The sequence below is a fragment of the Coregonus clupeaformis genome, chromosome 16 (assembly GCF_020615455.1).
Source record: "Coregonus clupeaformis isolate EN_2021a chromosome 16, ASM2061545v1, whole genome shotgun sequence".
NCBI classification, from domain to species: Eukaryota; Metazoa; Chordata; class Actinopteri; order Salmoniformes; family Salmonidae; genus Coregonus; species Coregonus clupeaformis.
In genome coordinates, this window is record NC_059207.1 from 7,424,203 (window position 1) to 7,448,176 (window position 23,974).

The 23,974-nt window shown below is 45.8% G+C and overlaps 1 protein-coding gene across 1 annotated transcript in view; it reads left to right on the plus strand.

Moving 5' to 3' along the window:
- The window catches only part of LOC121584380 (netrin receptor UNC5C), a 266,651-nt gene that overhangs the window by 114,519 nt on the left and 128,158 nt on the right, over positions 1 to 23,974 (plus strand). The window contains exon 4 of the mRNA XM_045225902.1: positions 23,532 to 23,635. Coding sequence (XP_045081837.1) covers positions 23,532 to 23,635 — 104 coding nt within the window. The remainder of the gene's footprint in view (positions 1 to 23,531; positions 23,636 to 23,974) is intronic.

Here is a 23,974-nt window from a genome sequence, read left to right on the forward strand (position 1 = left end):
GGTTAGATGTATACCCCCACCCCTGTGCTAGTCTAGAAGGTTAGATGTATAGTAATACCCCACCCTGTGCTAGTCTAGAAGGCTAGATGTATACCCCACCTGTGCAGTCTAGAAGGCTAGATGTAAGTAATACCCCACCATGTGCTAGTCTAGAAGGTTAGATGTATACCCCACCCTGTGCTAGTCTAGAAGGCTAGATGTATACCCCACCCTGTGCTAGTCTAGAAGGCTAGATGTATAGTAATACCCCACCCTGTGCTAGTCTAGAAGGTTAGAGGTATACCCCACCCTGTGCTAGTCTAGAAGGCTAGATGTATACCCCCACCCTGTGCTAGTCTAGAAGGTTAGATGTATAGTGAATACCCCACCCTGTGCTAGTCTAGAAGGTTAGATGTATACCCCACCCTGTGCTAGTCTAGAAGGTTAGATGTATAGTAATACCCCACCCTGTGTTAGTCTAGAAGGCTAGATGAGAATACCCCATGTGTAGTCTAGAAGGTTAGATGTATAGTAATACCCCACCCTGTGCTAGTCTAGAAGGTTAGATGTATAGACCCACCCTGTGCTAGTCTAGAAGGTTAGATGTATACCCCACCCTGTGCTAGTCTAGAAGGTTAGATGTATAGTAATACCCACCCTGTGCTAGTCTAGAAGGTTAGATGTATACCCCACCCTGTGCTAGTCTAGAAGGTTAGATGTAAGAAACACTGTGCTAGTCTAGAAGGTTAGATGTATAGCCCACCCTGTGCTAGTCTAGAAGGTTAGATGTATAGTAATACCCCACCCTGTGCTAGTCTAGAAGGCTAGATGTATACCCCACCTGTGCTAGTCTAGAAGGCTAGATGTATAGTAATACCCCACCCTGTGCTAGTCTAGAAGGTTAGATGTATAGTAATACCCCACCCCTGTGCTAGTCTAGAAGGTTAGATGTATAGTAATACCCCACCCTGTGCTAGTCTAGAAGGTTAGATGTATAGTATACCCACCTGTGTAGTTAGAAGGTTAGATGTATACCCCACCCGTGCTAGTCTAGAAGGTTAGATGTATAGTAATACCCCACCCGTGCTAGTTCAGAAGGTTAGATGTATAGTACCCACCCTGTGCTAGTCTAGAAGGTTAGATGTATAGTAATCCACCTGTGCTAGTCTAGAAGGTTAGATGTATACCCCACCTGTGCTAGTCTAGAAGGTTAGATGTATACCCCACTCCTGTGCTAGTCTAGAAGGTTAGATGTAAAACCCACCCTGTGCTAGTCTAGAAGGTTAGATGTATAGTAATACCCCACGTGTAGTCTAGAAGGAGATGATACCCCACCCTATGCTAGCTCAGAAGGTTAGATGTATAGTAATACCCCACCCTGTGCTAGTCTAGAAGGTTAGATGTATAATACCCCACCCTGTGCTAGTCTAGAAGGCTAGATGTATAGTAATACCCCCACCCTGTGCTAGTCTAGAAGGCTAGATGTATAAACCCCACCCTGTGCCAGTCTAGAAGGTTAGATGTATAGTAATACCCCACCCTGTGCTAGTCTAGAAGGTTAGATGTAAGAACCCCACCCTGTGCTAGTCTAGAAGGCTAGATGTATAGTAATACCCCACCCTGTGCTAGTCTAGAAGGTTAGATGTATAGTACCCACCCTGTGCTAGTCTAGAAGGCTAGATGTATAGTAATACCCCACCCTGTGCTAGTCTAGAAGGTTAGATGTATAGTAAACCCCACCCTGTGCTAGTCTAGAAGGTTAGATGTAATACCCACCCTGTGCTAGTCTAGAAGGTTAGATGTATAGAATACCCACCCTGTGCAGTCTAGAAGGTTAGATGTATAGTAATACCCCACCCTGTGCTAGTCTAGAAGGTTAGATGTATAGATACCCCACCCTGTGCTAGTCTAGAAGGTTAGATGTATAGAACCCCACCCTGTGCTAGCTAGAAGGTTAGATGTATAGTAATACCCCACCCTGTGCTAGTCTAGAAGGTTAGATGTATACCCCCACCCTGTGCTAGTCTAGAAGGCTAGATGTATAGTAATACCCCACCCTGTGCTAGTCTAGAAGGTTAGATGTATAGAAACCCCACCCTGGCTAGTCTAGAAGGTTAGATGTATAGTAATACCCCACCCTGTGCTAGTCTAGAAGGTTAGATGTATACACCCAGTGCTAGTCTAGAAGGTTAGATGTATACCCCACCCTGTGCTAGTCCAGAAGGTTAGATGTATACCCACCCTGTGCTAGTCTAGAAGGTTAGATGTATAGTAATACCCACCCTGTGCTAGTCTAGAAGGTTAGATGTATAGAACCACTGTGCTAGTCTAGAAGGTTAGATGTATACCCCACCCGTGCTAGTCTAGAAGGCTAGATGTATAGTAATACCCCCACCCTGTGCTAGTCTAGAAGGTTGGATGTAAGTAATACCCCACCCTGTGCTAGTCTAGAAGGTTAGATGTATAGTAATACCCCACCCTGTGCTAGTCTAGAAGGTTAGATGTATACCCCACCCTGTGCTAGTCTAGAAGGTTAGATGTATAGTAATACCCCACCCTGTGCTAGTCTAGAAGGTTAGATGTAAGTAATACCCCACCCTGTGTAGTCTAGAAGGTTAGATGTATACCCCACCCTGTGCTAGTCTAGAAGGTTAGATGTATAGAATACCCCACCCTGTGCTAGTCTAGAAGGTTAGATGTATAGAATACCCCACCCTGTGCTAGTCTAGAAGGTTAGATGTATAGTAATACCCCACCCTGTGCTAGTCTAGAAGGTTAGATGTATACCCCAACCCTGTGCTAGTCTAGAAGGTTAGATGTATAGTAATACCCACCCTGTGCTAGTCTAGAAGGCTAGATGTATAGTAATACCCCACCCCTGTGCTAGTCTAGAAGGCTAGATGTATAGTAATACCCCACCCTGTGCTAGTCTAGAAGGTTAGATGTATACCCACCCTGTGCTAGTCTAGAAGGTTAGATGTAATACCCCACCCGTGCTAGTCTAGAAGGCTAGATGTATAGTAATACCCCACCCTGTGCTAGTCTAGAAGGTTAGATGTATACCCCACCCTGTGCTAGTCTAGAAGGTTAGATGTATAGTAATACCCCACCCTGTGCTAGTCTAGAAGGTTAGATGTATACCCCACCCTGTGCTAGTCTAGAAGGTTAGATGTATAGTAATACCCCACCCTGTGCTAGTCTAGAAGGTTAGATGTATAGTAACCCCACCCTGTGCTAGTCTAGAAGGTTAGATGTATAGTAATACCCCCACCCTGTGCTAGTCTAGAAGGTTAGATGTATAGTAATACCCCACCCTGTGCTAGTCTAGAAGGTTAGATGTATAGTAATACCCCACCCTGTGCTAGTCTAGAAGTTAGATGTAAGAATACCCCACCTGTGCTAGTCTAGAAGGTTAGATGTATAGTAATACCCCCACCCTGTGCTAGTCTAGAAGGCTAGATGTATAGTAATACCCCACCCTGTGTAGTCTAGAAGGTTAGATGTATAGTAATACCCCACCCGTGCTAGTCTAGAAGGCTAGATGTATAGTAATCCCCCACCTGTGCTAGTCTAGAAGGTTAGATGGTATACCCCACCCTGTGCTAGTCTAGAAGGCTAGATGTATAGTAATACCCCACCCTGTGCTAGTCTAGAAGGTTAGATGTATAGTAATACCCCACCCCTGTGCTAGTCTAGAAGGTTAGATGTATACCCCACCCTGTGCTAGTCTAGAAGGTTAGATGTATAGTAATACCCCACCCTGTGCTAGTCTAGAAGGTTAGATGTATAGTAATACCCCACCCTGTGCTAGTCTAGAAGGTTAGATGTAGTAATACCCCACCCTGTGCTAGTCTAGAAGGTTAGATGTATACCCCACCCTGTGCTAGTCTAGAAGGTTAGATGTATAAATACCACCCTGTGCTAGTCTAGAAGGCTAGATGTTATACCCCACCCCTGTGCTAGTCTAGAAGGTTAGATGTAAGAATACCCCACCCTGTGCTAGTCTAGAAGGTTAGATGTATACCCCACCCTGTGCTAGTCTAGAAGGCTAGATGTATAGTAGATACCCCCACCCGTGCTAGTCTAGAAGGCTAGATGTATAGTAATACCCCACCCTGTGCTAGTCTAGAAGGCTAGATGTATAGTAATACCCCACCCTGTGCTAGTCTAGAAGGTTAGATGTATACCCCCACCCTGTGCTAGTCTAGAAGGTAGATGTATAGTAATACCCACCCGGTGCAGTCTAGAAGGCTAGATGTAAAACCCCACCCCTGTGCTAGTCTAGAAGTTAGATGTATACCCCACCCCGTGCTAGTCTAGAAGGTTAGATGTATAGCCCCACCCTGTGCTAGTCTAGAAGGTTAGATGTATACCCACCCTGTGCTAGTCTAGAAGGTTAGATGTATAGTAATACCCCACCCTGTGCTAGTCTAGAAGGTTAGATGTAAGTAATACCCCACCCTGTGCTAGTCTAGAAGGTTAGATGTATAGTAATACCCCACCTGTGCTAGTCTAGAAGGTTAGATGTAAGGTAGCCTAGAAGGTTAGATGGATACCCCCACCCTGTGCTAGTCTAGAAGGTTAGATGTAAGTAATACCCCACCCTGTGCTAGTCTAGAAGGTTAGATGTATACCCCACCCTGTGCTAGTCTAGAAGGCTAGATGTATAGTAATACCCCACCCCTGTGCTAGTCTAGAAGGTTAGATGTATAGTAATACCCCACCCTGTGCTAGTCTAGAAGGTTAGATGTATAGTAATACCCCACCCTGTGCTAGTCTAGAAGGTTAGATGTATACCCCACCCTGTGCTAGTCTAGAAGGTTAGATGTATACCCCACCCTGTGCTAGTCTAGAAGGCTAGATGTATACCCCACCCTGTGCTAGTCTAGAAGGCTAGATGTATAGTAATACCCCACCCTGTGCTAGTCTAGAAGGTTAGATGTATACCCCACCCTGTGCTAGTCTAGAAGGCTAGATGTATAGTAATACCCCACCCCTGTGCTAGTCTAGAAGGCTAGATGTATACCCCACCCTGTGCTAGTCTAGAAGGTTAGATGTATACCCACCCTGTGCTAGTCTAGAAGGCTAGATGTATAGTAATACCCCACCCTGTGCTAGTCTAGAAGGCTAGATGTATAGTAATACCCCACCCTGTGCTAGTCTAGAAGGCTAGATGTATACCCCACCCCTGTGCTAGTCTAGAAGGTTAGATGTATACCCCACCCTGTGCTAGTCTAGAAGGTTAGATGTATACCCCACCCTGTGCTAGTCTAGAAGGTTAGATGTATAGTAATACCCCACCCCTGTGCTAGTCTAGAAGGTTAGATGTATAGTAATACCCCACCCTGTGCTAGTCTAGAAGGTTAGATGTATAGTAATACCCCACCCTGTGCTAGTCTAGAAGGTTAGATGTATAGTAATACCCCACCCTGTGTTAGTCTAGAAGGTTAGATGTATAGTAATACCCCACCCTGTGCTAGTCTAGAAGGTTAGATGTATAGTAATACCCCACCCTGTGCTAGTCTAGAAGGTTAGATGTATAGTAATACCCCACCCTGTGCTAGTCTAGAAGGTTAGATGTATAGTAATACCCCACCCTGTGCTAGTCTAGAAGGTTAGATGTATAGCCCCACCCTGTGCTAGTCTAGAAGGTTAGATGTATAGTAATACCCCACCCTGTGCTAGTCTAGAAGGTTAGATGTATAGTAATACCCCACCCTGTGCTAGTCTAGAAGGCTAGATGTAAGTAATACCCCACCCTGTGCTAGTCTAGAAGGTTAGATGTATACCCCACCCTGTGCTAGTCTAGAAGGCTAGATGTATACCACCTGTGCTAGTCTAGAAGGTTAGATATATAGTAATACCCCACCCTGTGCTAGTCTAGAAGGCTAGATGTATAGTAATACCCCACCCTGTGCTAGTCTAGAAGGTTAGATGTATACCCCACCCTGTGCTAGTCTAGAAGGTTAGATGTATACCCCACCCTGTGCTAGTCTAGAAGGTTAGATGTATAGTAATACCCCACCCTGTGCTAGTCTAGAAGGTTAGATGTAAGTAATACCCCACCCTGTGCTAGTCTAGAAGGTTAGATGTATAGTAATACCCCACCCTGTGCTAGTCTAGAAGGTTAGATGTATACCCCACCCTGTGCTAGTCTAGAAGGCTTGATGTATAGTAAATACCCCACCCTGTGCTAGTCTAGAAGGCTAGATGTATAGTAATACCCCACCCCTGTGCTAGTCTAGAAGGCTAGATGTATAGTAATACCCCACCCTGTGCTAGTCTAGAAGGCTAGATGTATACCCCCACCCTGTGCTAGTCTAGAAGGTTAGATGTATAGTAATACCCCACCCTGTGCTAGTCTAGAAGGTTAGATGTATAGTAATACCCCACCCTGTGCTAGTCTAGAAGGTTAGATGTATACCCCACCCTGTGCTAGTCTAGAAGGCTAGATGTATAGTAATACCCCACCCTGTGCTAGTCTAGAAGGCTAGATGTATAGTAATACCCCACCCCTGTGCTAGTCTAGAAGGTTAGATGTATAGTAATACCCCACCCTGTGCTAGTCTAGAAGGTTAGATGTATACCCCACCCTGTGCTAGTCTAGAAGGTTAGATGTATAGTAATACCCCACCCCTGTGCTAGTCTAGAAGGCTAGATGTATAGTAATACCCCCACCCTGTGCTAGTCTAGAAGGCTAGATGTATAGTAACCCCACCCTGTGCTAGTCTAGAAGGCTAGATGTATACCCCACCCTGTGCTAGTCTAGAAGGTTAGATGTATAGTAATACCCCACCCTGTGCTAGTCTAGAAGGTTAGATGTATAGTAATACCCCCACCCTGTGCTAGTCTAGAAGGCTAGATGTATACCACCCTGTGCTAGTCTAGAAGGTTAGATGTATACCCCACCTTGTGCTAGTCTAGAAGGTTAGATGTATAGTAATACCCCACCCTGTGCTAGTCTAGAAGGTTAGATGTATAGTAATACCCCACCCTGTGCTAGTCTAGAAGGCTAGATGTATAGTAATACCCCACCCTGTGCTAGTCTAGAAGGTTAGATGTATACCCCACCCTGTGCTAGTCTAGAAGGTTAGATGTATACCCCACCCTGTGCTAGTCTAGAAGGTTAGATGTATACCCCACCCTGTGCTAGTCTAGAAGGTTAGATGTATAGTAATACCCCACCCCTGTGCTAGTCTAGAAGTTTAGATGTATACCCCACCCTATGCTAGTCTAGAAGGCTAGATGTATAGTAATACCCCACCCTGTGCTAGTCTAGAAGGTTAGATGTATACCCCACCCTGTGCTAGTCTAGAAGGCTAGATGTATAGTAATACCCCACCCTGTGCTAGTCTAGAAGGTTAGATGTATACCCAACCCTGTGCTAGTCTAGAAGGTTAGATGTATAGTAATACCCCACCCTGTGCTAGTCTAGAAGGTTAGATGTATAGTAATACCCCACCCTGTGCTAGTCTAGAAGGCTAGATGTAAGTAATACCCCACCTGTGCTAGTCTAGAAGGTTAGATGTATAGATCCCCCACCCTGTGTTAGTCTAGAAGGTTAGATGTAAGTAATACCCCACCCTGTGCTAGTCTAGAAGGTTAGATGTATAAAACCCCACCCTGTGCTAGTCTAGAAGGTTAGATGTATAGTAATACCCCACCCTGTGCTAGTCTAGAAGGTTAGATGTATAGTAATACCCCACCCTGTGCTAGTCTAGAAGGCTAGATGTGTATACCCCACCCTGTGCTAGTCTAGAAGGTTAGATGTATAGTAATACCCCACCCTGTGCTAGTCTAGAAGGTTAGATGTATACCCCACCCTGTGCTAGTCTAGAAGGTTAGATGTATAGTAATACCCCACCCTGTGCTAGTCTAGAAGGTTAGATGTATAGTAATACCCCACCCTGTGCTAGTCTAGAAGGCTAGATGTATACCCCACCCTGTGCTAGTCTAGAAGGTTAGATGTATAGTAATACCCCACCCTGTGCTAGTCTAGAAGGTTAGATGTATAGTAATACCCCACCCTGTGCTAGTCTAGAAGGTTAGATGTATAAACCCCACCCTGTGCTAGTCTAGAAGGTTAGATGTATACCCCAACCCTGTGCTAGTCTAGAAGGCTAGATGTATACCCCACCCTGTGCTAGTCTAGAAGGCTAGATGTATACCCACCCTGTGCTAGTCTAGAAGGTTAGATGTATAGTAATACCCCACCCTGTGCTAGTCTAGAAGGCTAGATGTATACCCCACCCTGTGCTAGTCTAGAAGGCTAGATGTATACCCCACCCTGTGCTAGTCTAGAAGGCTAGATGTATACCCCACCCTGTGCTAGTCTAGAAGGCTAGATGTATAGTAATACCCCACCCTGTGCTAGTCTAGAAGGTTAGATGTATAGTAATACCCCACCCTGTGCTAGTCTAGAAGGTTAGATGTACCCCACCCTGTGCTAGTCTAGAAGGTTAGATGTATAGTAATACCCCACCGTGTGCTAGTCTAGAAGGCTAGATGTATACCCCACCCTGTGCTAGTCTAGAAGGCTAGATGTATATACCCCACCCTGTGCTAGTCTAGAAGGTTAGATGTATACCCCACCCTGTGCTAGTCTAGAAGGTTAGATGTATACCCCCACCCTGTGCTAGTCTAGAAGGCTAGATGTATAGTAATACCCCACCCTGTGCTAGTCTAGAAGGTTAGATGTATAGTAATACCTCACCCTGTGCTAGTCTAGAAGGCTATATGTATACCCCACCCTGTGCTAGTCTAGAAGGTTAGATGTGTAATACCCCACCCTGTGCTAGTCTAGAAGGTTAGATGTAAACCCCACCCTGTGCTAGTCTAGAAGGCTAGATGTATAGTAATACCCCACCCCTGTGCTCGTCTAGAAGGCTAGATGTATAGTAATACCCCACCCTGTGCTAGTCTAGAAGGTTAGATGTATACCCCACCCTGTGCTAGTCTAGAAGGCTAGATGTATAGTAAACCCACCCTGTGCTAGTCTAGAAGGTTAGATGTAAGAATACCCCACCCTGTGCTAGTCTAGAAGGTTAGATGTATAGTAATACCCCACCCTGTGCTAGTCTAGAAGGTTAGATGTATACCCCACCCTGTGCTAGTCTAGAAGGTTAGATGTATACCCCCACCCTGTGCTAGTCTAGAAGGCTAGATGTAATACCCCACCCTGTGCTAGTCTAGAAGGCTAGATGTATAGTACCCCACCCTGTGCTAGTCTAGAAGGTTAGATGTATACCCCACCCTGTGCTAGTCTAGAAGGCTAGATGTATAGTAATCCCCACCCTGTGCTAGTCTAGAAGGCTAGATGTATACCCCACCCTGTGCTAGTCTAGAAGGTTAGATGTATACCCCACCCTGTGCTAGTCTAGAAGGCTAGATGTATAGTAATACCCCACCCCTGTGCTAGTCTAGAAGGTTAGATGTATAGTAATACCCCACCCTGTGCTAGTCTAGAAGGTTAGATGTATAGTAATACCCCACCCTGTGCTAGTCTAGAAGGTTAGATGTATAGTAATACCCCCACCCTGTGCTAGTCTAGAAGGTTAGATGTATAGTAATACCCCACCCCTGTGCTAGTCTAGAAGGCTAGATGTATACCCCACCCTGTGCTAGTCTAGAAGGTTAGATGTAAGTAATACCCCACCCTGTGCTAGTCTAGAAGGTTAGATGTATAGTAATACCCCACCCTGTGCTAGTCTAGAAGGTTAGATGTATAGTAATCCCCACCCTGTGTTAGTCTAGAAGGTTAGATGTATAGTAATACCCCACCCTGTGCTAGTCTAGAAGGTTAGATGTATAGTAACCCCACCCTGTGCTAGTCTAGAAGGTTAGATGTATGTATACCCCACCCTGTGCTAGTCTAGAAGGTTAGATGTATAGTAATACCCCACCCTGTGCTAGTCTAGAAGGTTAGATGTAAGAATACCCCACCCTGTGCTAGTCTAGAAGGCTAGATGTATAGTAATACCCCACCCTGTGCTAGTCTAGAAGGTTAGATGTATAGTAATACCCCACCCTGTGCTAGTCTAGAAGGTTAGATGTATACCCCACCCTGTGCTAGTCTAGAAGGCTAGATGTATAGTAATACCCCACCCTGTGCTAGTCTAGAAGGTTAGATATATAGTAATACCCCACCCTGTGCTAGTCTAGAAGGCTAGATGTATACCCCACCCTGTGCTAGTCTAGAAGGTTAGATGTATAGTAATACCCCACCCTGTGCTAGTCTAGAAGGCTAGATGTATAGACCCCACCCTGTGCTAGTCTAGAAGGTTAGATGTATAGTAATACCCCACCCTGTGCTAGTCTAGAAGGTTAGATGTATACCCCACCCTGTGCTAGTCTAGAAGGTTAGATGTATACCCCACCCTGTGCTAGTCTAGAAGGCTAGATGTATACCCCACCCCGTGCTAGTCTAGAAGGTTAGATGTATAGTAATACCCCACCCTGTGCTAGTCTAGAAGGCTAGATGTATAACCCCACCCTGTGCTAGTCTAGAAGGCTAGATGTATACCCCACCCTGTGCTAGTCTAGAAGGCTAGATGTATACCCCACCCTGTGCTAGTCTAGAAGGTTAGATGTATAGTAATACCCCACCCTGTGCTAGTCTAGAAGGCTAGATGTATAGTAATACCCCACCCTGTGCTAGTCTAGAAGGTTAGATGTATACCCCACCCTGTGCTAGTCTAGAAGGTTAGATGTATAGTAATACCCCACCCTGTGCTAGTCTAGAAGGCTAGATGTACCCACCCCTGTGCTAGTCTAGAAGGTTAGATGTATAGAATACCCCACCCCTGTGCTAGTCTAGAAGGTTAGATGTATACCCCACCCTGTGCTAGTCTAGAAGGTTAGATGTATACCCCACCCTGTGCTAGTCTAGAAGGCTAGATGTATAGTAATACCCCACCCTGTGCTAGTCTAGAAGGTTAGATGTATAGTAAACCCCCACCCTGTGCTAGTCTAGAAGGTTATATGTAATATCCCCACCCTGTGCTAGTCTAGAAGGTTAGATGTATAGACCCCACCCTGTGCTAGTCTAGAAGGTTAGATGTATATCCCCACCCTGTGCTAGTCTAGAAGGCTAGATGTATAGTAATACCCCACCCCTGTGCTAGTCTAGAAGGCTAGATGTATAGTAATACCCCACCCTGTGCTAGTCTAGAAGGTTAGATGTATACCCCACCCCTGTGCTAGTCTAGAAGGCTAGATGTATAGTAATACCCCACCCCTGTGCTAGTCTAGAAGGCTAGATGTATAGTAATACCCCACCCTGTGCTAGTCTAGAAGGTTAGATGTAATAATACCCCACCCTGTGCTAGTCTAGAAGGTTAGATGTATACCCCACCCTGTGCTAGTCTAGAAGGTTAGATGTTACCCCACCCTGTTGCAATCTAGAAGGCTAGATGTATACCCCACCCTGTGCTAGTCTAGAAGGCTAGATGTATAGTAATACCCCACCCTGTGCTAGTCTAGAAGGTTAGATGTATACCCCACCCTGTGCTAGTCTAGAAGGCTAGATGTATAGTAATACCCCACCCCTGTGCTAGTCTAGAAGGCTAGATGTATACCCCACCCTGTGCTAGTCTAGAAGGTTAGATGTATACCCCACCCTGTGCTAGTCTAGAAGGCTAGATGTATAGTAATACCCCACCCTGTGCTAGTCTAGAAGGCTAGATGTATAGAAACCCACCCTGTGCTAGTCTAGAAGGCTAGATGTATAGTAATACCCCACCCTGTGCTAGTCTAGAAGGTTAGATGTATAGTAATACCCCACCCTGTGCTAGTCTAGAAGGTTAGATGTATAGTAATACCCCACCCTGTGCTAGTCTAGAAGGTTAGATGTATACCCCACCCTGTGCTAGTCTAGAAGGCTAGATGTATAGATAATACCCCACCCTGTGCTAGTCTAGAAGGCTAGATGTATAGTAATACCCCCACCCCTGTGCTAGTCTAGAAGGTTAGATGTATAGTAATACCCCCACCCCTGTGCTAGTCTAGAAGGCTAGATGTATAGTAATACCCCACCCTGTGCTAGTCTAGAAGGTTAGATGTATACCCCACCCTGTGCTAGTCTAGAAGGTTAGATGTATAGTAATACCCCACCCTGTGCTAGTCTAGAAGGTTAGATGTATAGTAATACCCCACCCTGTGCTAGTCTAGAAGGTTAGATGTATACCCCACCCTGTGCTAGTCTAGAAGGCTAGATGTATAGTAATACCCCACCCCTGTGCTAGTCTAGAAGGCTAGATGTATAGTAATACCCCACCCCTGTGCTAGTCTAGAAGGCTAGATGTATAGTAATACTCCCCACCCTGTGCTAGTCTAGAAGGTTAGATGTTATACCCCACCCTGTGCTAGTCTAGAAGGCTAGATGTATAGTAATACCCCACCCCTGTGCTAGTCTAGAAGGCTAGATGTATAGTAATACCCCACCCCTGTGCTAGTCTAGAAGGTTAGATGTATAGTAATACCCCACCCTGTGCTAGTCTAGAAGGTTAGATGTATACCCCACCCTGTGTAGTCTAGAAGGTTAGATGTAAATACCCCACCCTGTGCTAGTCTAGAAGGTTAGATGTATAGTAATACCCCACCCTGTGCTAGTCTAGAAGGCTAGATGTATACCCCACCCTGTGCTAGTCTAGAAGGTTAGATGTATACCCCACCCTGTGCTAGTCTAGAAGGCTAGATGTATAGTAATACCCCACCCCTGTGCTAGTCTAGAAGGCTAGATGTATAGTAATACCCCACCCCTGTGCTAGTCTAGAAGGCTAGATGTATAGTAATACCCCACCCTGTGCTAGTCTAGAAGGTTAGATGTATACCCCACCCTGTGCTAGTCTAGAAGGTTAGATGTATAGTAATACCCCACCCTGTGCTAGTCTAGAAGGCTAGATGTATAGTAATACCCCACCCTGTGCTAGTCTAGAAGGTTAGATGTATACCCCACCCTGTGCTAGTCTAGAAGGCTAGATGTATAGTAATACCCCACCCCTGTGCTAGTCTAGAAGGCTAGATGTATAGTAATACCCCACCCTGTGCTAGTCTAGAAGGTTAGATGTATACCCCACCCCTGTGCTAGTCTAGAAGGTTAGATGTATACCCCACCCTGTGCTAGTCTAGAAGGTTAGATGTATACCCACCCTGTGCTAGTCTAGAAGGCTAGATGTATAGTAATACCCCACCCTGTGCTAGTCTAGAAGGTTAGATGTATAGTAATACCCCACCCTGTGCTAGTCTAGAAGGTTATATGTATACCCCACCCTGTGCTAGTCTAGAAGGTTAGATGTATACCCCACCCTGTGCTAGTCTAGAAGGTTAGATGTATACCCCACCCTGTGCTAGTCTAGAAGGCTAGATGTATAGTAATACCCCACCCTGTGCTAGTCTAGAAGGCTAGATGTATACCCCACCCTGTGCTAGTCTAGAAGGTTAGATGTATACCCCACCCTGTGCTAGTCTAGAAGGCTAGATGTATAGTAATACCCCACCCTGTGCTAGTCTAGAAGGTTAGATGTATAGTAATACCCCACCCTGTGCTAGTCTAGAAGGCTAGATGTATAGTAATACCCCACCCTGTGCTAGTCTAGAAGGTTAGATGTATACCCCACACTGTGCTAGTCTAGAAGGTTAGATGTTAGTAATACCCCACCCTGTGCTAGTCTAGAAGGCTAGATGTATAGTAAACCCCACCCTGTGCTAGTCTAGAAGGCGTAGATGTATAGTAATACCCCACCCTGTGCTAGTCTAGAAGGTTAGATGTATACCCCACCCTGTGCTAGTCTAGAAGGCTAGATGTATAGTAATACCCCACCCCTGTGCTAGTCTAGAAGGTTAGATTATAGTAATACCCCACCCTGTGCTAGTCTAGAAGGTTAGATGTATACCCCAACCCTGTGCTAGTCTAGAAGGTTAGATGTATAGTAATACCCCACCCTGTGCTAGTCTAGAAGGCTAGATGTATAGTAATACCCCACCCTGTGCTAGTCTTAGAAGGTTAGATGTATAGTAATACCCCACCCTGTGCTAGTCTAGAAGGTTAGATGTATAGTAATACCCCACCCGTGCTAGTCTAGAAGGTTAGATGTATAGAACCCACCCTGTGCTAGTCTAGAAGGTTAGATGTATACCCCACCCTGTGCTAGTCTAGAAGGCTAGATGTATACCCACCCTGTGCTAGTCTAGAAGGCTAGATGTATAGTAATACCCCACCCCTGTGCTAGTCTAGAAGGCTAGATGTAAGATACCCCACCCTGTGCTAGTCTAGAAGGCTAGATGTATAGTAATACCCCACCCTGTGCTAGTCTAGAAGGTTAGATGTATACTCCCACCCTGTGCTAGTCTAGAAGGTTAGATGTATAGTAATACCCCACCCTGTGCTAGTCTAGAAGGCTAGATGTATAGTAATACCCCACCCTGTGCTAGTCTAGAAGGTTAGATGTATACCCCACCCTGTGCTAGTCTAGAAGGTTAGATGTATAGTAATACCCCCACCCTGTGCTAGTCTAGAAGGCTAGATGTATAGTAATACCCCACCCTGTGCTAGTCTAGAAGGCTAGATGTAAAATACCCCACCCTGTGCTAGTCTAGAAGGTTAGATGTATACCCCACCCTGTGCTAGTCTAGAAGGCTAGATGTAAGAATACCCCACCCTGTGCTAGTCTAGAAGGCTAGATGTATAGTAATACCCCACCCTGTGCTAGTCTAGAAGGTTAGATGTATAGTAATACCCCACCCTGTGCTAGTCTAGAAGGTTAGATGTATACCCCACCCTGTGCTAGTCTAGAAGGTTAGATGTATAGTAATACCCCACCCTGTGCTAGTCTAGAAGGTTAGATGTATAGTAATACCCCACCCTGTGCTAGTCTAGAAGGCTAGATGCTATAGTAATACCCCACCCCTGTGCTAGTCTAGAAGGCTAGATGTATACCCCACCCTGTGCTAGTCTAGAAGGTTAGATATATAGTAATACCCCACCCTGTGCTAGTCTAGAAGGTTAGATGTATAGAATACCCCACCCTGTGCTAGTCTAGAAGGCTAGATGTATAGTAATACCCCACCCTGTGCTAGTCTAGAAGGTTAGATGTAGAATACCCCACCCTGTGCTAGTCTAGAAGGTTAGATGTATAGTAATACCCCACCCTGTGCTAGTCTAGAAGGTTAGATGTATACCCCACCCTGTGCTAGTCTAGAAGGCTAGATGTATAGTAATACCCCACCCCTGTGCTAGTCTAGAAGGTTAGATGTATACCCCACCCTGTGCTAGTCTAGAAGGCTAGATGTATAGTAATACCCCACCCTGTGCTAGTCTAGAAGGTTAGATGTATACCCCACCCTGTGCTAGTCTAGAAGGCTAGATGTAAGATACCCCACCCTGTGCTAGTCTAGAAGGTTAGATGTATACCCAACCCTGTGCTAGTCTAGAAGGTTAGATGTATAGTAATACCCCACCCTGTGCTAGTCTAGAAGGTTAGATGTATAGTAATACCCCACCCTGTGCTAGTCTAGAAGGTTAGATGTATAGTAATACCCCACCCTGTGCTAGTCTAGAAGGTTAGATGTATAGTAATACCCCACCGTGTGTTAGTCTAGAAGGTTAGATGTATAGAATACCCCACCCTGTGCTAGTCTAGAAGGTTAGATGTATAGACCCCACCCTGTGCTAGTCTAGAAGGTTAGATGTATAATACCCCACCCTGTGCTAGTCTAGAAGGTTAGATGTATACCCACCCTGTGCTAGTCTAGAAGGCTAGATGTATAGTAATACCCCACCCTGTGCTAGTCTAGAAGGTTAGATGTATAGTAATACCCCACCCTGTGCTAGTCTAGAAGGTTAGATGTATACCCCACCCTGTGCTAGTCTAGAAGGCTAGATGTATGTACCCCACCCTGTGCTAGTCTAGAAGGTTAGATATATAGTAATACCCCACCCTGTGCTAGTCTAGAAGGTTAGATGTATACCCCACCCCTGTGCTAGTCTAGAAGGTTAGATGTATAGTAATACCCCACCCTGTGCTAGTCTAGAAGGTTAGATGTAAAATACCCCACCCTGTGCTAGTCTAGAAGGCTAGATGTATAGTAATACCCCACCCTGTGCTAGTCTAGAAGGTTAGATGTATGTAATACCCCACCCTGTGCTAGTCTAGAAGGTTAGATGTATAGATACCCCACCCTGTGCTAGTCTAGAAGGTTAGATGTATACCCCACCCTGTGCTAGTCTAGAAGGTTAGATGTGAATACCCCACCCTGTGCTAGTCTAGAAGGCTAGATGTATACCCCACCCTGTGCTAGTCTAGAAGGCTAGATGTAATACCCCACCCTGTGCTAGTCTAGAAGGTTAGATGTATACCCCACCCTGTGCTAGTCTAGAAGGCTAGATGTATAGTAATACCCCACCCCTGTGCTAGTCTAGAAGGCTAGATGTATACCCCACCCTGTGCTAGTCTAGAAGGTTAGATGTATACCCCACCCTGTGCTAGTCTAGAAGGCTAGATGTATAGTAATACCCCACCCTGTGCTAGTCTAGAAGGCTAGATGTATAGTAATACCCCACCCTGTGCTAGTCTAGAAGGTTAGATGTATAGTAATACCCCACCCTGTGCTAGTCTAGAAGGTTAGATGTATAGTAATACCCCACCCTGTGCTAGTCTAGAAGGTTAGATGTATAGTAATACCCCACCCTGTGCTAGTCTAGAAGGTTAGATGTATACCCCACCCTGTGCTAGTCTAGAAGGCTAGATGTATAGTAATACCCCACCCTGTGCTAGTCTAGAAGGCTAGATATATAGTAATACCCCACCCTGTGCTAGTCTAGAAGGTTAGATGTATAGTAATACCCCACCCTGTGCTAGTCTAGAAGGTTAGATGTATACCCCACCCTGTGCTAGTCTAGAAGGCTAGATGTATACCCCACCCTGTGCTAGTCTAGAAGGTTAGATGTATACCCCACCCTGTGCTAGTCTAGAAGGTTAGATGTATAGTAATACCCCACCCTGTGCTAGTCTAGAAGATTAGATGTATACCCCACCCTGTGCTAGTCTAGAAGGCTAGATGTATAGTAATACCCCACCCTGTGCTAGTCTAGAAGGCTAGATGTATAGTAATACCCCACCCTGTGCTAGTCTAGAGAGGGAGAGGGTGAGCACTAGTCCACCAGGCAGGCAATGTCCCCCCACCCCCCAAAAAAACAGTGCTTCTGTACAATTTACGAGGGCTGCTGTTTCTAATCCACAGTTGTAGGAACATGACCAATTAATTCCACCCACCCGGGCCTGGAATTCCTGCGCAATCCTCAGGAGACGTGCAAGCGCGTAATGGAATAAAAACGCTGGCAATTGGTGAGAGTGGTTTAAACCCAGAAATCCCTAGCAGGCCTGAGATGCCGACTCATAAAGGTGCGCTTGAAAAGAAGGGAAGGGGGAGGAGAGAGAACTGCGCCTTTGGTGCAAATTATTGTAGTAATGGGCCACCAGTTTTCTGCAGCCGTAAACAATTTGCTGTACCAGTTACTGCCAGTGGCAGTGAGAGGGGGGGTGGTCTCCTTTTCCTAACAGGAGAGGCTGAGGCAGCAGAGAGATGGAGTTAGTGATGCTGATATACACTCCCCAGACAGAGGAGAGTCAGGCAGCAGAGAGATGGAGATAGTGATGCTGATATACACTCCCCAGACAGAGGAGAGTCAGGCAGCAGAGAGATGGAGTTAGTGATGCTGATATACACTCCCCAGACAGAGGAGAGTCAGGCAGCAGAGAGATGGAGTTAGTGATGCTGATATACACTCCCTAGACAGAGGAGAGTCAGGCAGCAGAGAGATGGAGTTAGTGATGCTGATATACACTCCCCAGACAAATCAAATCAAATAAAATCAAATTTTATTGGCCACATGCGCCGAATAAAACAGGTGCAGACATTACAGTGAAATGCTTACTTACAGCCCTTAACCAACAGTGCATTTATTTTAAAGAAAAAAGTAGAATAAAACAACAAAAAAGTGTTGAGAAAAAAAGAGCAGAAGTATATAGAGGTCCTGGAGGTCCTGGATGGCAGGAAGCTTGGCCCCAGTGATGTACTGGGCCGTACGCACTACCATCTGTAGTGCCTTGCGATCGGAGGCCAAGCAGTTGCCATACCAGGCGGTGATGCAACCAGTCAGGATGCTCTCGATGGTGCAGCTGTAGAATTTTTTGAGGATCTGAGTACCCATGCCAAATCTTTTCAGTCTCCTGAGGGGGAATAGGCTTTGTCGTGCCCTCTTCACGACTGTCTTGGTGTGTTTGGACCATGATAGTTCGTTGGTGATGTGGACACCAAGGAATTTGAAGCTCTCAACCTGTTCCACTACAGCCCCGTCGATGAGAATGGGGGCGTGCTCAGTCCTCTTTTTTTTCCTGTAGTCCACAATCATCTCCTTTGTCTTGGTCACGTTGAGGGAGAGGTTGTTATCCTGGCACCACACGACAGAGGGGAGTCAGGCAGCAGCTTTAGCGCTATGGCAACCCGCACCAGAGCCTGTTGTCCGTCGGTGGCAGCCAGAAATGGACTGGCCATAGGGCAGTTTGGGCAAATGCCAGATGGGCTGGTCCATCTTTAAACTAGTAGGCCTGTGTAGTCCCGTGTAGCTCAGTTGGTAGAGCATGGCGTTTGCAACGCCAGGGTTGTGGGTTCGATTTCCACTGGGGGCCAGTATGAAAAAATGTATGCACTCACTAAGTCGCTCTGGATAAGAGTGTCTGCTAAATGGCAAAAATGTAAACTGTTTTTTTTTTTTTTTTTACAAAATTATAATTATTTGGCTAATAACGGGGACCTCGAGGGTAAAAAATGGGCCAGTGTTTTAGAATTGACTGGGCTGATTTCTGGTCCTAGTCTGTCCCTGGTGGCAGTGTGGGATCTCTCCTTCTTACAGAATTCTCTGAGTTTAGGAAGATGGAGGCACTGCCAGCAGTTTACTCTATACCATTTGCAGCTACTATTTCCTCAAATCTCAGTCTTTATCAGAAGAAGTTTCATAGAAAACGGTTTTAAGCTTGATACCTTTTTTCCTCCCTCTCAACATACTGGACTTTTAGATGGGATTCCCACCCCAAGTTTTCCATGTGGGATATTCGAACGTTTCTCTTTCTCTGGTCATAGAGTCTTCTGAATACTTAAAGAATTGACCCCTTCCCCTATCTTTTTTGTTATACTTTTATAAAGTCACCACTCATTCAAGTGTCCCATGCTGGTGATGGGCTAATGTGAGGGTAATGTGTTGTTCTTGTGCTGCTGCTGGTTGATTGGTTGATTAGACAGATATGTCAGGAGCAGTGATAGTGAGTGATCACAGTGTTCTCTCTCTTTCCCTCCTATCACAGGATGGCCGTCGATAAATACATTTCTGCCAGCGTCGACGGCGTTCCCTTTCCTGAGGTTATTGCAGGTGGGCAGTGGGGGTCGACAATGTCCCCGAAACGTCCTTCTGCCTCTTCCTTCGCTGATAGGACATTTCAAAATGTCAACACTTCTCACTAACCACTGAGGATGAAAGAAAGCATTCATTGTACAAATAATGGCCATGTTTATAAAAATGATGGTGAGTGAAGGGTTTGTTGGGGATGCACCAACGGGAAGAGAGCCCACACACTTCCTGGCACTGCCCCCTCTCTCTCTCTCTCTCTCTCTCTCTCTCTCTCTCTCTCTCTCTCTGTCTCTGTCTCTGTCTCTGTCTCTGTCTCTGTCTCTGTCTCTGTCTCTCTCTCTCTCTCTCTCTGTCTCTGTCTCTGTCTCTCTCTGTCTCTCTCTCTCTGTGTCTCTGTCTCTCTCTGTCTCTATCTCTCTCTCTTTGTCTCTCTCGCTCTGTCTCTCTCTCTGTCTGTCTCTCTCTCTCTCTCTCTCTCTCTCTCTCTCTCTCTCTCTCTCTCTCTCTCTCTCTCTCTCTTGCTCTCTCTCTCACCCCCCTCTCCCTCTCTGCCCTGGTCTCTTCCTCTCTCCCCCCTCTCTCTCTCTCTCTCTCTCTCTCTCTCTCTCTCTCTCTCTCTCTCTCTCTCTCTCTCTCCCCCCTCTCCCTCTCTCCATGGTCTTTCTCCTCGTTCCTTCTCTCAGACTCTCTCTCTCTCTCTCTCTCTCTCTCTCTCTCTCTCTCTCTCTCTCTCTCTCTCTCTCTCTCTCTGTCTCTCTCTCTTTCTCTGTCTCTGTCTCTCTCTCTCTCTCTGTCTCTCTCTCTCTCTCTCTCTCTCTCTCTCGCTCTGTCTCTCTCTGTCTCTCTCTCTCTGTCTCTCTCTCTGTCTCTCTCTCTCTCTCTGTCTCTCTCTCTCTCTGTCTCTCTCTCTCTCTGTCTCTCTCTCTGTCTCTGTCTCTGTCTCTGTCTCTGTCTGTCTCTCTCTCTCTCTCTCTCTCTCTCTCTCTCTCTCTTTCTCTTGCTCTCTCTCTCACCCCCTTCTCCCTCTCTCCCAGGTCTCTCTCCTCCCTCCTTTCCCTCTCTCCCCCTCTCTCGTTGACTGGGGGATACATGTGTTTCCGTTTAAAGCCACATCAAAATCACTGATTACCTCCATCAATAAGTCACCTGCTAAGCTAATGAAGCAGCCCTTCTCAAATTACAGACCTGCTTTATGGCTTTTCTGCATCTGTTCAGCCCTCACTACAGAGCCAGATATATAGCACTACACTCTATCTAGAAAAGGTGCTATCTAGCTGTCCCATAGGAGAACCCTTTGAAAAACCCTTTTTGGTTCTAGGTAGAACCCTTTTGGTTCCAGGGAGAGCCCTTTTCAGTTCCATGTAGAACCCTCTGTGGAAATGGGTTCTACATGGAACCCAAAAGGGTTCTCCTACAGGGATAGCCGAAGAACCCTTTTGGAACCCTTTTTTCTAAGTGTAGTTAGTCTAACCGGAGGTTTGTTTGTGGTCAGGTCAAGAAAGAAAACAGTCTATTCTCAAGTCTCTTCCTAATGTTTTTTTAAAGAAAGATTGTGATGAACTTATAAGGTTAGGAGGCCCAGGGAGTGAATCAAAAAGGAAATGGCCATCGTTCTTTCATGTCCGGCTTAAAGCAGGATTTGTGTGCTTGTGTTTTCCCCCCATTTCCCACACTAAAAGAGAGCAGGATGTTTCCTCATAGCATGTAATTCTACTTATATATCATGAAGATATCATTGGCTGCCATTTTCCTCATTTGTTTATTCAGCTTGGCCTCTTCAAGGCCTCAACTGTCTAACAGCACTGCCTCTCTTACAAAGGGAAAGATTACCTCAGCAATAGGAGAAACATGCATTTTAAGCCCACACATTTGATTGAAAACTTTGTTTTGAATGACTTTAGAGAAAACTAAAATGGTTCCCTGAAATGGGCTAGTTCGTTTGAGCACGTGCTCAGCTCCCTGATTCAGTCTGTTTTCTTCTGTTTGGTACTTAATGAATATGTCTCAGTTCTTGGCTGTCTCCTCCACACTCCAGCCTCCCTCCTCCTGGTACGGTAGCTCTGGTCCAGGAGTCTCCGGTCACCTCTCTGTGTCACTACCCATGGTGCAGCTCCAGAGGGGAGTGAGGAGGCCGTGTGGAAACGGACTGGAATGTGGTGTCTTAGTGAGGCACTGGGGGCCATGGAAGAGCCAGCTGGAGAATCACTCACGGAGCCTGCTGAGGACAGCCTGACCGGCTGACCCCTAAGTCACAGACTTCTGTGTTCCTCCATGTCTTTGTGTGCTTGTCTGTCTGCAGACTTGACTTTTACGCTTGTTCGGTCTCTTGGGTGTGTCAGTCAAATGATGCCTGTTGCTTACAGGGCGGGATCCATTAATTTTTTTTCTCAAGGATCCACCAATGACCCAGTCTGTTGTGTATTTTTGTGCTCGGTGTTTATCGATTTGTCTTCAACTTGCGCCAATGACGCTCGAACCATCAGGACAGATATCAGTCCTTTTGTGCTGGCCATGTCTGTTAGTGTTCAATCATCATCTCATCCATAATTGAATCACAAACAGTAACGGCATAAATAAATTAATAAATAGGCATAAACTACTCATAAACTACTCAGCAACAGCTGTCCCTCGGCAAGCTGCACTGTACAGTATGTCAACTACTAAAGAGCTTGGTTTAAAGCACAAGAATAATGCAGCAAAACAGACATTCACTTTTCCCTTTAGGTAATCAAAGCACTATAAAGAGCACTGTTTTCAATCCTCAAGGCAGTCTTTTGAAATCCATATAATAACTGTAATAACACCTGTATGAATTCTTCCAGCACTGCCATTTCATGTGAAGTCATTCTCATGCAATGTTCAGCTATTGTGTGACAGTCAAGCCCTCCACTCCACACCCTCCTAACACACACACAGAACAGCTAGGGAAGTAGGTGTGAGAATAGAGGTCCCAGTGGACAGGTATTAGAATCCAGTGGCTTCCTCTCCACTACAAACCACCTCAGACCCCTGGCAGCTCCTGTGACTTGAGCTCTGCTCGGGGACTGTCTACTTGCAAACTTGTAAATGCTGCGTTTGTCCTCTCTTTTCCTCCCTCGTTCACGCATCTCTCTCTCTTTCTCTCTCTCTCTCTCTCTCTCTCTCTCTCTCTCTCTCTCTCTCTCTCTCTCTCTCTCTCTCTCTCTCTCTCTCTCTCTCTCTCTCTCTCTCTCTCTCTCTCTCTCTCTCTCTCTCTCTCTCTCTCTGTGCATCACTGTCATAGTTGCTGTCACGTGACCCCGGCCATCGGGCTGAATCACACAGAGAGGGGATAGAAAACCACCAAGGACCAGAAACCTAAAGCAGGGCTTAAATACACAATGAAAGGGTGGTGTCTCCAAAATGGCCACACGGTCGCCCACACCCCTCCTCCTGGTTTCCCCGCCTGTTTTATGTTTCCATGGTTTACTCTCTATGCAAAGGTAGCATGAGAGTAACATGCCTCATTGTGTGCTTGTGAGATGAGTCACCTAACTGTGGTGGACTACTGATCATGCTAAGCTCCGGGGCTGGACAAAGTGTTCTCAATTAAATAGAGAAAATGGCTGTATTCTCTTTCATACTCGAGGTCTCTCTGTGTCCTCGGTGGAGGCATTCTATAATCTCTCAATATACCAAGGGGCCTTGAGATGCCGCAGATTAGATATTGGTGTTCAGGTAGTCTCGGCTATAGGATTGTCCAGCTGTATCTACAGTCCCCGTCTGTGAGTAGACATGGATGCATGCTGAATCTCAATTCTGTGCCGAGATCCCGGCTTGGTTCACTGCTACAGCAGTTTTAGCTTCTTGTCGGGAGGAGTTCAGTTTCGTTGACTTTCAGTAAATTGCAAAATGGATAATCCCTGATAATCGAATGAGGGATTCTGTGGGAGTAACACGAGAGTTCTGAAGCTGAGGCCAATAGGAAAGCATTAACAGTACTACTAAACACTTACAATGGAGGGTGAATCATATTATGTACTTCTGAGATAAATGTGTATTTAGCTATTTCACCTTTTTGCTCTCATAGGTTCATCTTTTCATGGTCCTTCGAGCCGGATAGATCGGGTCGCACCTGGAATTTGATCATGATTGCTCAATTAATGTTTTGTCTTGATTTTTCCCCTTGCAGATCTCAGGAAAACGTTTGACCAGGAGCCACTGGGGAAGGAGGTGTCACTGGAACAGGAAGTGCTTCTCCAGTGCCGCCCACCTGAGGGCATACCTGCTGCAGAGGTATTTATCAACTTCCTGTTTCCATCCTTACACTACAGTGTTGTCTATGTGTTACAGTTGGACTATTGGGACTCCACTGTAACGTTACCTAATGTTGTAGTAACGTTCACTGTTTTGGTGGGTTGGTCCAATCTGCTGGTGGAGACTCTTTCATACAGTTAACCTTGGACTGGATTGCACGTTATGTTTTTATGCATATGTTCCACAGTATCTGGTCATCTCATCAAAGTTGTAATAACATTCTATCTCACATGAATACTAGAACACTGCATTATCTTAGACTTTGGTGTTGGGATAAGTGGACTTTGAACTGGGTTACACTTGGGAGAGAATGAGAGC